Source organism: Mauremys mutica, chromosome 23 (assembly GCF_020497125.1).
Source record: "Mauremys mutica isolate MM-2020 ecotype Southern chromosome 23, ASM2049712v1, whole genome shotgun sequence".
In the NCBI taxonomy this organism is placed as follows: Eukaryota; Metazoa; Chordata; order Testudines; family Geoemydidae; genus Mauremys; species Mauremys mutica.
Genome location: NC_059094.1, coordinates 16,531,519 through 16,545,748, shown reverse-complemented (window position 1 = coordinate 16,545,748; position 14,230 = coordinate 16,531,519). Strand labels below are relative to the sequence as shown.

At 49.2% G+C, this 14,230-nt stretch overlaps 1 protein-coding gene across 1 annotated transcript in view; it reads left to right on the top strand.

Annotated features, from left to right (window-relative positions):
- CSMD2 (CUB and Sushi multiple domains 2) overlaps nt 1–14,230 on the top strand; it is a 542,149-nt gene that overhangs the window by 476,480 nt on the left and 51,439 nt on the right. The window contains exons 51-55 of the mRNA XM_044997694.1: nt 5,371–5,556; nt 6,450–6,644; nt 8,259–8,432; nt 8,882–9,055; nt 13,176–13,349. Coding sequence (XP_044853629.1) covers nt 5,371–5,556; nt 6,450–6,644; nt 8,259–8,432; nt 8,882–9,055; nt 13,176–13,349 — 903 coding nt within the window. The remainder of the gene's footprint in view (nt 1–5,370; nt 5,557–6,449; nt 6,645–8,258; nt 8,433–8,881; nt 9,056–13,175; nt 13,350–14,230) is intronic.

The window sequence follows — 14,230 nt, the reverse complement described above, 5'->3', positions numbered from 1 at the left end:
TTTCTATCTGGTACCTGAGAAAGCAGGAATTACTTGCTGAAATCTTTCTAGAGGAGAGCCCCACCATCCTTGTTGCTGCGCCAGAGGCTCGTAACACTCCTGAGCCTTTACTAGATTGGCCCCTTGGGTTGCCACCTATGCTAAAAGGTGATTTACATTGGGGATCACATTCCTATTAAACCAAACCAAACCACCCTCCAGCCTAGATCCTGAAAAGTATTTAGGAGCCTAACTCCCATTGGTTTGAAGGGGAGTTAGGTGCCTAAATACCTTGGAGGATCTACGCCTGCCTTCCTGCAAGATGGGGAATTTTAAAGCACCGGGGAGATTTTACTTGTATAGAGAGAGTGTGTTGGTTCTTGGGTTGTGGGGGACACGTCCTGCAGCCGCACCAAGTGGGACAGGGGCCCTTAGTCCCATTCGGCCTCCCTCGGGGATGGCGCTGAAGCTGACTCTGTCAAAGCTCCCCTGAGTTGTGCGGTCCATTAGTTACAGCTACAAGCCCTGGAAGCCAGAAAGCCCCTGTGGTGTGTTATTGAGAGCTTGGCAGCTCAGAGCCTGCATGAAGCCTGCTCCTTCCAGAGTCATTCCAGGAACACGGCTGTTTGTAAAGCCGCGGGGGCCTCTCTGGATAGGCAAGTGCTGCCTGCGAGCAGAGTTTCGCTCTGGAGCTGCTTCACCGATAACACCTGCCTGTGCCTGTGGATCAATTTACTGGGTGTGACTCAGCCAGGCACCCTGCCCTGTAGGCACCTGGCATGTTCCAGGGAAAGGTTCATGGTAAAGCAGCAGGAGTGCGCAGGGAGACCCGGCAATGATAGGGTTAACACTCTGCCCTTTATTTGGGTTACTTCAGGCCAATCTCCTCCCCGGTGTGACTGCACTGGCTCCGGCTCCGTAGAGTTACCTCAGGAATGCGTATGGCCCAGTCTCTTTACAAATATTAGATAGGTAACGTTGTGGGAAAGCTCATCCTTTGCGACTAGTGGGTAGAGTACAGGACTGGGAGTCAGGACTCCTTGGTTCTCTCCTTGTCTCTCTGCATGACTGTTGGCAAGTCACTTCCCCTCTCTGTGCTGCAGTTTCTCCCCCATTTTTAAAATACAAATCCTATTTCCCCACCATGATCGAGAGCTTTGAGCTCTGTGTAGTACTAGATAAGTAGCACTAGCTAAGTGCTACTTATTACCAGAATTCACAGTGGTAGCAGCTCCCCCATCTGGCCTTGAGGAGATGAGATCAATTGCTGGCTTGTACATGAACTCCAGCACGTATTTTTTGTTGCTCTCTTTCAGCCAACTGGCAACCTTTTGTTTTTGGCTGTCCTCAGCTTCTCTCTTTTCCAGTAGCTAGCATCACACAGCAGGGATTTGGGAACTTGTCCCACAACATGGAATAAATTGCTCAGACAATCAGCCATGTCAGGAGGATGGGAACTGGGGTCCCCATAAACACATGGTTTAGTTAACAATGACATTTCCTGTAGCCCCCTTCTGCCAGCTCATAATCCTCCATTCCGTTCGCCATCCTCTCCAAGTAATCTTTATTGCCTCTTCTGTCCTGGTTGACATTTATGGAACTAGTACAGAACATTCTGCAGGGAGCAATCGTGCATTGGCACAGAGGGGACAATACAAGACGATCTAATACATCTTTTCTACCTCTGCTTTCTATTTTTAAGCTGCCTTGTTTTTGCAATCACAGCTACATGTTTGCCATCAAAGCGTGTGTCCTCTTCCCTAGCACACATTCTTCCTGCAAACACTGCTCTCATACCTTCCCCCTCCCTCCCCAGCAGCTCCCCTCTCCCCCATCCTGAGAATTAGGCTCCGAATGGGTCCCTCAAAGATATATGTTGACTTTGCTTTCCCTGGGAAGAGTTCCAGTATTTCATCCTCTTCTCTGACTCCCCTGGCTTGCGGTGCTTGCATTTCAACCTGGGTAATGCACTGCTGGAGCAGATGGCAAGTTTACTGCAATCCCGAAAACGAAGCCTCTCTGCTCCATGCCGGGGCCCTGTAAATAAAGACTAAATAATCCCACATTCTGTTCAAGGATGCCAAATTTGCAAGTAGAGGCATCCTTCCACTGCAAAGTGCAGGGCGCCAGAGCCCATGTCATGCAGCAAGCAGAATATCCGAAGGCCCAACCAGCCGTCTGTGGTGGACTGTTCACATTTCAGCCTGTCCATCTGCAGGTGAAGAGGGTTTTGTGGGGAAGGGAGGGGATTAGTAGCGTAATGAACTTTTTATTTAAGTACATCTGGCCTGACTGGCCCGGATTATTGCTGACTATCCTCTGTGTCCACACAGGGTTTATGCAATGGCAGGTGTCCAAATAAAATCAAACCGGCAGCTACAGAGACACAAGGAAACCAGCATAACAAGAAGAAATAACTGGCTATAGTGCTGGAAGCCCATAAATAGCATGGGACTAATTCTTCTCTGGGTCCCATGGTGTCACTGCAGTGGGGTTATCCCAGGGTAAAATTAGCACAACAGAGAGGCAAGTCTGGCCCCTTCGTTCTACTGCTTCTTCTCTTGTCATCACCCCCTCCCCAATATTACGTCTGTGTTGCTCGTTGCTTTGGTGTCACTTCTCCAATATTATTTATTATGTGTATTGTAGCTCCTAGAGCCCCATTGTGCCAGGCGCTGTGCGCGCACACAGCAGGAGAGGTGGGAGGAAAGAGGGATGCTTATCCCCATTTTACAGATGTGGGACCTGGGATACCCAGCTTAAGGTTGGGGGGTTTCAAAGGAAATTTAGGAAATTAGGCGTCCAAATCTCATGGAGTTTGAATGGAAATTGGGCACCCAGTTCTCTTCAGCCCCTTTGAAAAGCCCAGCCTGAAGCGCTCCATGCCTCAGTTTCCCCAAATGGGGATGATAATCCTTGTGTCATGCTGGGGGCTTGTGGCAGAAGTTGGTTCTGCTCAGGCCCAGTACCTTGCCTCAGCCGCTAGGTCCTCTGGTTTGCAAAAGGCATTGGTGCTAAAGGATCCCTGCACCAGCATAAAGCACGGAGCAGTCTCCGCTCTCCGGTTCCGTGCACACTAAAGCTCAGCTCCAAAGCCCGGTGAAGTCAATAGAAAGACTTTCAGGGTAGGTCTGCAGCGCAAAGAAACAAAACCCTGCAGCAGCTACAAATAGCAGTGCAGGTGTTGGGGCTTGGGCACGAGCCTGGGCCCTGAAACCCGGCCAGGGGATTGGGTCTTGGAGCCCGGGCTCAGCCCAAGTGGGAATGTCTACACTGCTGTTTGTCCTCCTGGAGTGCGAGCCCGAGTCAGTTGACCCAGGCTCTGAAACTCGCCGCCGTGGGTTGGGTTTTTTTACTGTGTAAACGTACCTGTGCTGACTTTAATGGGCTTTGGATCAGTCTATTAGTGTTTCACTTCTGAGTTTTCTTTCTGGCCAAGTCCCTAAACACCACCGTCTCCTTGTCTCTCCTCTCTCTCTTCAACTCCGAGGGGCAGACAGGGTGAGGTAGACACCAGAGGAAAAGCTATTGGCTTGGTGGTCACCCCTTCAATTGCTCTGATCAGATATAATGCGTGAAAAAAAGTGATTACAAACTGACTGACAGCTAACAGGCTAAGAATGATACGAATTTCCAGCACCATCTTCTTTCACCTCTGAATGAAATTGGTATTCAGCAGGGCAACTTGTCTAGACACCCCGTCTCCTAGCTGGATTCATCAAGCTCCTTAGCTCGCTGAAGTGACATACGTGTGATTATCATTTCAGCCGGGGATATGCCTGATCCCGCTAATACCTGCTTGCTGGATTACCCACGTGTATGAGCAAGACCAGCTTATATTAGGTGCTGCTTAATTGCTTTCCAGGCTGGAGCAGTGAGTGGTTCCAGCGCTGGTAATGAGATGAAAGCGCTTTGCACCTCTAAGGGTGGAAACCCATGCCACCAATAGCAGGTCTGTGCAGAATGAAATGAGATGGGTCTGTCCACTCAATGCCCGATGGAGCCCACATCACAAAAAGCCACTCTCCTGACTGGCTCTGAGTTTTGCAACCTTTCATGGCCTGGAGGGTGAATAAGAGGAAGGCTGAAGTGTTGGACTGTGAATTGCTCTTCCAGACTCCCTTGGGTGGGACCTTGCACAAGCCATGCCACCTCTCTTTCATTCCCCACCTGGAAGGGTGATCAGTACTCTCCCATTGCATGCCTTGTCTGTGTGGCTTTTAACCCCTTCAAGGCTGTCTCTCACTGTGTGTTTGTACAGCCCCTAGCACACCAGGGCCCTCATCTCAGTTGAGGAGGAAGGAGGAGGACTTGGACGCTCCTCTCACCACTAGAGGGGGTCCCATCCTGGTGAAGCTTGGATGCAGCAGCTGTGACCTAGTGGCTAGAGCACCTCTGTGGCATTCAGGGAATTGGGGTTTTAGTCGTGGCTCTGCCACTGGGTGACCTTGGGGAAGTCACGGTGCCCCTTTGTGCCTCAGTTTCCCCATTTTACAAGCCCTCCTTTGTACGGTGCGTTGAGTGTGCCCACACAGTGGCTGAGCAGAGGAAGCTCTTTCTCTAGGGATGGTCACTCCAGTAATAAATTCACTTTAGACCCTTTTAAAAAGAGACACCCACATGTGCCGTGGTTTGATGCAGGGGTCCACCCCAAAGCGGCCGTTTCTAAAAGTCCTGTTATCTTCTTCCACCTCCCTAGCCTGCGGTGGCAATTTGCAGCGAGGCTCCGTTGGCTGCTTTCTAACGGCAGCGTAACATTGCCCAAGCTCTCCATTCCCGTTTGCCATCCTACCCCAGTCCAGACGGGTGGGCTCTGAGTCGGGGCCTGTGACTCACCAGTCCAAATGGACCAGCTGCCATCTTAGCCCGGACTCGAGAAGAGAGGGGCAGGAACCCACTTGTTGTTTTTGGAAGCGAGCCCCGGGCCACTTTTCCAGCCACTGTGAATGCTGATGAAGAAAAGGAGATTGAGAGACAGCTTCTGCTTGCCCAGTTTTCCAGCTCTGTGGGCAGGGGAAGAGGTCAGCATGACGTGCGGCGTGTTGTACAAAACCCGGAGCGCTGACACAAGCATTCCAATCCGCCTCGTGCTTGGCTGACAGACTGCTGCATCCACTCCTCTGTCCCCTAGGACCAGCCCCCTTGCCAAACCCTCCACGCTCGCTCTCTCTGTCCCATTAAGCCAGACACTTTCAGGGCCTTGAACTCCAGCCCACCACACTGAATACGAATGGCCATACTCGGTCAGACCAACGGTCCGTCCAGCCCAGTGCCCTGGCTTCCAACTGTGGCCAGTTTGGCTTGGAATCCCCACTGGAGTGGGCCCAGGTCCATTAATTAACTATCTATCAACATTTCAGCTCAGAGGGCAGTATTTTTCCCCCTCCCCAGCTATCTCCTGTGGAGTGCCCAGAGCCCCGAAGAACGGAGTCGTCTTCGGCAAGGAGTACACCGTGGGTACCAAAGCTGTCTATCATTGCAACCAGGGATTCCACCTGCAAGCCGCAGAAGAGTCCACCACAGAGTGTCTGCAGACAGGGCAGTGGAGTAACAGCAACATCCCTCCACAGTGCGTGGGTGAGTAGCCCCTAGCTGGGCCCGGTCACCTTATCCGCGAGGTGGTTTAGAAAGGCTCTCCAGCCAAGGGAACGTTACGTTTACGGCTTTGTTTCTGGTCTTCTAAAACGTGCAGCCCGGCCCCCTCTGCTGGATGGAACGTGTATGTGAGCGAGAGCTACAATATCGCCCTCTAGGGGCTGTTCCTGAATTCCGCAGCACATTTTGGGGGTGATTTTTCAAGACCCACCTGCCCCTTGTAACACTCTGTAACAGCAAAATAAACAAGAAAAGTTAAGGACCCGCCCCTAATGCCTTACATAACTTCTGGACAGCCCCTGAGTGACAAAACCCTAACACTACCCCCCTGTGTTTCACAGGTTACCACTGGCTGTTTTGTAATTAGCTCTGTTCAGAGGTTAAAATCAGATATTCAGGCAAAGGACAGAAGAAGCCCTGTAAAAAGAGGGTGTGGTGGCCCTTTAAGGGAGGCTGCAGGCCCAGCACAGTCTCTGTCCAGTTTCAGCCCAGAACAAGGCACTTCTGGGGGGGATAATGCCTGGGAGATGTAGGCTTGGCAGCAATGCATGCTGGGAGAAGGGGACCAAGACATGAAAGAGCTTCCTTTCCCCTGACCTCTTTCTTAGCAGGCATCCTCTCTCCCCTTCCCAGCATCCATGGCTGCCAAGCCACCAACTCCCATCAGACCTAGAAACTATGTCTCCCAGAATTTCCTGGTTGTGGGCTGTAAACAGAAACAGGCTGGGCTGGTGCTGAAGCCTTCCTTAAAGGACCAGCACACCCTGGTACAAACCCTAAGGCAGAAGGAGCCCCAAAGCGAAATCATTAATTAATTCCCGTGTCTCTGCTTTCCCCTCCCCCCTTGCTCCCCCACTGTTGTGGCGGCTGTCCAGCCGTCACCTGCCCCGATATCAACAGCATCACGGTGGAGCATGGCCGATGGAGGCTAACCTACGAGACCCAGTACCAGTACGACGCCCAGCTCATGCTGATCTGTGACCCTGGGTACTACTACACGGGCCAGCGGGTCATCAAGTGCCAGGCCAACGGGACGTGGAGCATAGGCGACCCAATGCCAACGTGTAAAAGTAAGCATGGCAAATGTCAGTGGCCTATTTATGGGCAATTGCAGTGTTAAACATCTCACAGAGGAATCTGTTTCCCCCCACACACCAAGCCCACAAGCCCCCTCCCCTGCATGCACACACACTGATCCTACCCTTACCCCTGCCTTAGTTACTGTGCTGCCAAATTCCTCCGGTAGAAGGAAGTTTGGAGCAAGGGATGGGCCACATGTTGATCTGCTTCTTAATTTAATTGGAACCGCTCTACGTGGACCCAAATGCAGTTGTCCATCCTTTGCTGTCAGATCCCAGCCCGCCAGCTGCCATTAGTGCCATAGTGGAGTTTGCATTTAAAACAAACAAACAAAAATCCCACTTGAAAATCCAACCTGAGCTTCCTATCTGACACAAATGCCAAGTTCACAAGGGCAAACTGTGTAGATCTGTAAATCAAAACGCTCTTGGCAAATGAATTAAGTGACTCCTCCAGGCATCCTGTCTGTCCTGATACAACTGCTGTGTCTTAGATCTTTCCTTTGTGAAAGGTCTTTTTCTCTCCTTAAGTGCAGATAGAGACAGAAAAATTACTCCTTCAAAATGGCACTTTTACTCAACCTTTGTATCTGGAGATGCAGCTGCCGACTTCACTGTCAGATGCAAGGTTTTGCTCTTGTTGGCATTTCAGGGCTCAACCTGTTCTGGGAGTGAGTCAGCTCCCATTCTGCCTCATTGGGAGCATTGTCAGCTAAGTTCCAATTGCAGAATCTTGGTGGCAAGAGAAGGGGCAAAAAGAACCCAGCTCAATCCTCAAATCTCATGTTGAGTTCGAAGCGTTAGGGAGTTTGAAAATATTAGAGACTGGCCAGACAGAAAGCTTGAAGAGGGTCAGATCTGAACTTTGTGAGTGGGACCTCAGTCTACAGCTCATGATAATTAAACTTTGGATCCACACTTCCCCCCAATCACTGGGGAAGTTTGGAGGGTCATCCAAACTTTGGGCACGTTCCCCGGAATATATCGTTTGACTTTTAAGCAGATCTGGCGGTCACTGGAAGAGAATAAATATGGAAGTCTCTGGGATCACACTTCTGATGTCAACTTCTTAGTTTCTTTAGAACTCGGGCTGCCTGAATATTCATAGATTCATAGTTTAAATCCATAAGGGACCATTAGATCTTCTAGCCTGACCTCCTATATATGTCAGGCCATTAAATGTCACCTCTGTATATCTTCCCAAAAGGCATCTGAAATACAAAAATATAGAGATTGCCAACATGCATCAGACTGCCTAGTCCAGTATGCTGTCTCTGATTTTGACCATTGCCAAATCCTGTAGAAATCCCATACTGGACAATTCTGGAAATACCAGTCCATAGGGGATGTTTCTTCCTGAACCCCATCAGTTAGAGTTTGGCTTATGTCCTGAAGTATGAGGGTTTATACCCCATATGTTTTCATCTTTTGTCATGTAACTATGGGTGTTCTCATTAGCCATGTAAACGTCTAATCCTCTTTTTCAATCCTGATAAATTCTTGGCCTCAGTAATAATTTGTGACACTTGGTTCCACAGACTACATTGCATTCCAAAGCATTCCCCAGCCGCTCTTCCTTACTGCATGCTTTGGGATCTCTTTCAGTTATCTCCTGTGGAGACCTGCCAACGCCTCCCAATGGGAACAGGATTGGGACTTTAACCATCTACGGTGCGACGGCCATCTTCTCCTGCAATACTGGCTATACCCTGGTGGGGTCGCGTGTGCGGGAATGCATGGCTAATGGGCTTTGGAGTGGAACTGAAGTGAAATGTTTGGGTAGGTGCTGGAGCGATATCTGTGTAAAGTGATGAATTATGTTTCACAAAGGAATGAGAGACCAGAAGCCCAATTCAAGAATTTATGTATGCGCTTAAGTCCCACTCCCACTGAATTCAAAGGGGTTTAAGCACATGTTTAAGGAGGATTTGAGGCTCAGCTGATCAGAGTGTAACAAGCTTTGGGTTGGGAAGATGGAAGAGGTTTATAAAAGTGAGACATTTATTTTTAGTTGTTGCTATTTTATTTACTTTTGTGGGGACTAGGCCTCTTCACCTTCTTAGGAAATGCCCCCGGGCCTGGCCCCAAAGCACATTCCTGTCATTGGAAAGACACCCATTGGCCCCGGGTCAGGCCCCGTATCCGGAAATGGGAAGTCCTTTGCTTTGTGGCCACCGGCCCCTGCGTGCGCACAGTTCTGAAAGGATCCTCTTGTGTGCCCCATCCAGCCGGGCACTGCGGCATACCCAACCCCATCGTCAACGGGCAGATCACCGGGGAGAACTACAACTACCGAGGCAGCGTGGTGTACCAGTGCAACCCTGGCTTTCGCCTCATTGGGATGTCTGTGAGGATCTGCCAGCAGGACCATCACTGGTCGGGAAAGACTCCTGTCTGTGTGCGTAAGTATGTTGTCAGGTTTATTTAGCCCTGCTACTGAAGGGGACAGAGGTGGAAGTGTCAGGGCATTGTTCAGTCAGAGAGACTGAGAGACTGAGAGAGCAACTGGGGGAAAAGGCACTTGAACGAGCAAGGAAGGACTGGTTGGAGCCGGTTGGCGAGGGAACATTTTGCATCTAGGTGATCAGTCAAGGTTTCAGCCCTAGTGAGAAATGATTGCCAGCGAGGCCTGTATTAATGACTGTGCGTTGGGAAGATAATCTCAGTCTAGTTCCTGTCACCTACAATAAAAAAAATCCCCCTTCCCCTCCGAACTGATACTGGTGTGTTGGTAACCTCAGCTGCATTGCCAAGGAGTTGAGTCAGCATGGAGGATACTTGCCATCTCACCCCTGCAGGCGGTCCTTCCGGCTCAAAGCTGAGACACATGGATGAGGAACGTTGGCTGCAGCCCGTTCTGTACTGCTTGTCCTCTCCTTAGCCAAGCACCAGCCTCAAGGGCTGTGAATCTGGCACCTTTCACAAGCATTAAAACTCATTTCCAAAAGGGAGAGAATAAAATGTAATCAGGTTTCCAAAAGATGCCCTGAATTGGAAGCAAACAAATTAATTCTCAGGGCCTTCCGAAGAGCTAGGGTGATTTCAGCCACCATGCTGGGAACAAAATAGGACTGGCAAACTGTGTAGGCGAGCATCCTCGTTTTGCTAACTTGTGATTTATGGGCTTTCTCATGAGCTGTCCCCCTGTTGATTTTGTGCCTCTAATCTACCATCTGTTCAAGAGATCCCTACTGCACAAAGAATTTCCCCTTGCTAAAATACCTGTGGCCAGATATTCACAAATTGCCATGTGTGTTGCCTCCCTCAGATGCCCACAACCATTGTGAATGCAAAATGAGTGCTTGTGTGCACAAATATCTCACCTGCATGTGCAAGAGAATACTTTGTATGTGTAGCGTGAGTGGCGAGATTTGAAATATTGACTGTTGATTTTCTGTACACATTTCAGTGTAAGATCCACAAACCCTCTCGCCTTTTTCTTGGGTTTATTTTATTTTTCTTCATATATTTTTAACTGGTGAGAGCTTATGAAGTTGCTGCACTTGTGTCTGTGCCAGAGGACCATGTTCCGGGAGGTACATTGGAATGGAATAATATCATTCTATATTCCGATCTCAGTTCCACTGGTATCAAACTGGAGAAACCGTATTGAAGTCATATAGAAAAACCTCCATGGCAGGGGTGGATGTCTGCCTAAAAGATAACTTGTGGTTGAATTAGAGGATATTGGTATGGATGTGGGAGTGACCAGGTGATGTTCTCTGGACCTGTGTGTTGCAGGAGACAAAATCGTAATGGCCCATTCTGGCCTTAAAATGTATGAAGCTAGTCTGGATTTAGACCTGAGGCCAGAATCTGGCTCAAAATACTGATTCTAACCTCATTTACACCTGAGCAACTTTCTAGACATCAGTGGAGTTACTCCTGATTTACACAGGTGTTAGTGAGAGGAGAATTAGTCCCTATCCTATGTTACATTTTTAGGAGTCACCTTGCCTAAAATGCTAATTTTTCTTTTCAGTAAATAAGCTAATTAAATAACTCCCTGGCTTTCTGACTATGATGTTAATATCTTCCAATCAACAGATGACGCAGTCCATATATTTCATATCCTGGTTTGCCAGTTGTTTGCTTCCAACCTCACCTATCTGTGCTGTAGCTTTATGTGCTCAGATGCGATAGCAACATCCATTTCAGAGCAAGATACAGAGCAGCCAATGGATGCCCTGCAAAACAATAAGTAATACAGATGCAAGTCTGATTGTTAGAGCTGGGCTCAAACTGCAAACCTTTATGGATGCTCCAAAATTCAGGGCCGTTTGCACCCAGGGTTTTCCTTCATTCTGTTATGAGGATAAATGTCAGATGAAAATTGGGTTCAAGGCCTGAGACCAGATTCCAAATACACCCAAAGTGTGAGAGTGTTTAGAGGCAAGATTTTGGTTCGTCTTTACTAGCCATCTGTGACCCACAATGAGACGGAGAAAGCACATTTAGCTTGCTAGGTGAGTAATGAGCCTGGGCCAGTAAGTCAGATTGCTGGGTAGCCAACCGTTGTTGACTGGTGGGAATTTTCAAACCACACCTTCAGCCAGTTAGATTAATTAAACCGCAGCATTTGTAAAGCACATGCCTTTTCATGGGTCGGTTGGGTTCTCATGGAACAAATCCAACAGAAGGTTTGAATGCCCAGCCCATTAGAATGAAGCAGGTCCCATTGCTTGACTGCATCAATGCACTTTGCGCTGGTGACCTACCTTTCTAACACAGGGGCCTTAATAGCACTTTCAGTTGCTTAGCTTAGCTTCATTTCCTTCTTTGGCAGCCTGAGCAGGGGCCTGATATTCAAAGATGGCCTCAAAGTAATTAAAACTACAGCAGCCCTTTGGGGTAACATGCATTTAAAGTAATTAAAACAGAGCATTGTTGGGTTTTGAAAATAGATGCCTTGAGGCTGTGTCATTATTTATATAGAAGCGGGGCATTGTGTTATCCCATCATAATTCCCTGCCTTGTTAATGTTTCTTTTCTTAAACCTGCTCCACAACAGTTGCTATGCTATGTATGAACTTGAATTTGTGATAGGTGCAGTCTAAAGAGACTCTCCTTTTTATGTTGACAAAGAATCCACCACCTAGTTCACAACTGCTATAATAGGACCTAATGGTGACTCATGGGTACCTAGGAGAGAGCCTGACATCTGCTTTGTGTAGCATCAAAATGCTATCAATCTTCATGCTTCAAGGCCTAAACGAGTCACCAGCTAGGGTCTGGAAGAAATTTCTCTCCCCACGGTTTAGTCTTGCCCAATTGACCAGGTATATTATTTTTTCTCACCTTCCTCTGTAGCATTTGGTACAGCTGCTGTCGGAGACAAAACACCGGACTTCTAGGAATGGATTATTAGTCTGTTCCACTGCGGCAATTCCTATGTCCTCAAATCAGTGTTGCTTTCTTATTGACTATCGAAGGATGCCATGTTCTTAACGTGGCCAGAAGCTGAAAATCCTCAAGCTTCCTTTGCAAACCGAAAATACTGCTGTACTCTGGAGTAACGGTCCCCAACTTTACTCCTTGCAGTAGGGTTGCTATGGCTTTATATCCTTTAAGACCTGTTTCTGTAGAAGGGGGCGCAACCAGCCATGAGCCAACCATGCTTCTGTCGGGGGCGAGGGGGCCGACCAGCCATGAGCCAACCAAGCCTATATTAAATCCAAGCACTGTCTCTACTCGTTGTCCACATAATCCTTTTGTTGTGTCCGTTGTCTCTCTGTCCCCACCCTACCCCTCGTATTGTCTTCAGAACATAAGCATCCCGCACTGGGTCAGACCCCTGGCCATTTAGCCCAGCATCCTGTCTCTGACAGTGGTCAGCCCTAGTTGCTTCAGAGGAAGGTGTGAGAAAACCCTGCAGTAGACATTCTGGGATAATCTGCTGATGGGTTTCTTCCTAACCCCCATCAGTTAAAAGCTGATTTACACCCTGAAGCAGGAGGGTTTTTGTTCCTCTCTCTCATCTCGTGCCGTTTGGATTGTGCGCTCTTTGTGCTAGGTAACAGGAACCTGATTTTCTTCTTACTGTTAAATCTATTTCCTCTCCCCTTCCTCCCCTCCGCCCAGTGTGACTCCATGGACTTCAAAGGGGTAACTTCTGGTTTACACCAGGGTGAGTGAGAGAAGAATCAGGCCTCATGGCTTTGAATGTCTCGGTGGAGTCTAGCACATCTGTGGGTGCTCGGTGAATGAATGAATAATAATGCTGGGATTTTCAGAGGAACCTAGGGGCATTAGGTGCCCAAATCACAGTGAAATGCAGTGGGAATTGAGTGCTGAACTCCCTTAGGAAACGTCCCCAGCAGTAGCAACAGAGGGAGAGATCCCCGGCTGGTATAAATCAGTGTCATTCCAAAGACATGGCCCTCCATGCTGAGGGCGGCTGTTGTGGTATATGGTGGTATTTTCTTGGTGACCTTATTCCTTGAGAACTTCCTTCCAGGCTGAAGGCTCACTTTCTGCAGCTACGAGGGCCACAGAGGTAACGTCTCCACTTTCTGATTGTAGCCATCACTTGCGGTCACCCGGGCAACCCAGCCAACGGCCTGACGCAGGGGAGCCAGTTCAACCTGAACGACGTGGCCAAGTTTGTATGCAACGTCGGGTACCACTTGGAAGGGGCATCCCAGTCGCAGTGCCTGGCGAACGGCCAGTGGAGCAACTCCCTGCCCACCTGCCGCAGTAAGTTCGTCTTCCCCCTGGCCCTCATTCGACCACTGGGGTTGAGGCCTGGAGCGTATGAATGTGCTGGAAGGGGTAGATGGTGGTTCGGGCTATAGTCCAAGGATCAGAAATGCCTTCAGGTGTGCAGCGTAATGGGGTTGTGACAGTGGAATAGCAGCAGCTCGGCTCCCCCCGCCCCCCAAGCACGTGGGTGTATCAGAGGGGCCGCATGGGAAATGGCGGTAGAAGGAGGGTATGTTCCGCTCACGGGGGCTCCTCTTCTAGTCTCATCGTGAACTTCTTGATTTCTAGTTACAAACCCTGGGCCAGATCTTCCACTGGTGTAAATCTGCACCGCTCCGTCGCTTTCAGCGTCACGTCAGTCTGTTGATGTGGGTGGAACTCCGCCAGTTTTCACCAGCTGTGATTCTGGCCCAGGGAAACACCCTTGCAGACTGGGGCTGTGCTTTGATTTTCCTGCTCAGTCATTCCTTCAGCTGACATGGGGCTATTAAGGTAGCAGGGGAGGGTAAGTGGGAAGCATAGAGAGGATGCCATGGGGGTTTTGCTGATGAAGGAACGGTGCAAATGCCACACCCTGTGATCAAGGTGAGCTGGACTTTGTTTCTCTCTGTGCCACGTCCTTGGTTACTCCTGGCTCCTGAAATCCAGTTAGATGCCATCATGGGTCAATATAAAGCAGAGTTTGCAGCTGAGTGGGAACATAAGAGTGATGTTTGAAGGCCAAACATTCCTATGTGGCATAAGCAGATACAACCCCTCTCCCTCCTCTCCCCCCTTCCGGGGTTCAGGGGCACTGCACCTATTCACCCCAGAGCTGATCCCCATCCTGAGGCTTCACCCCCTTCCCTACCACCTTCCAATCTATTGACGTGTGA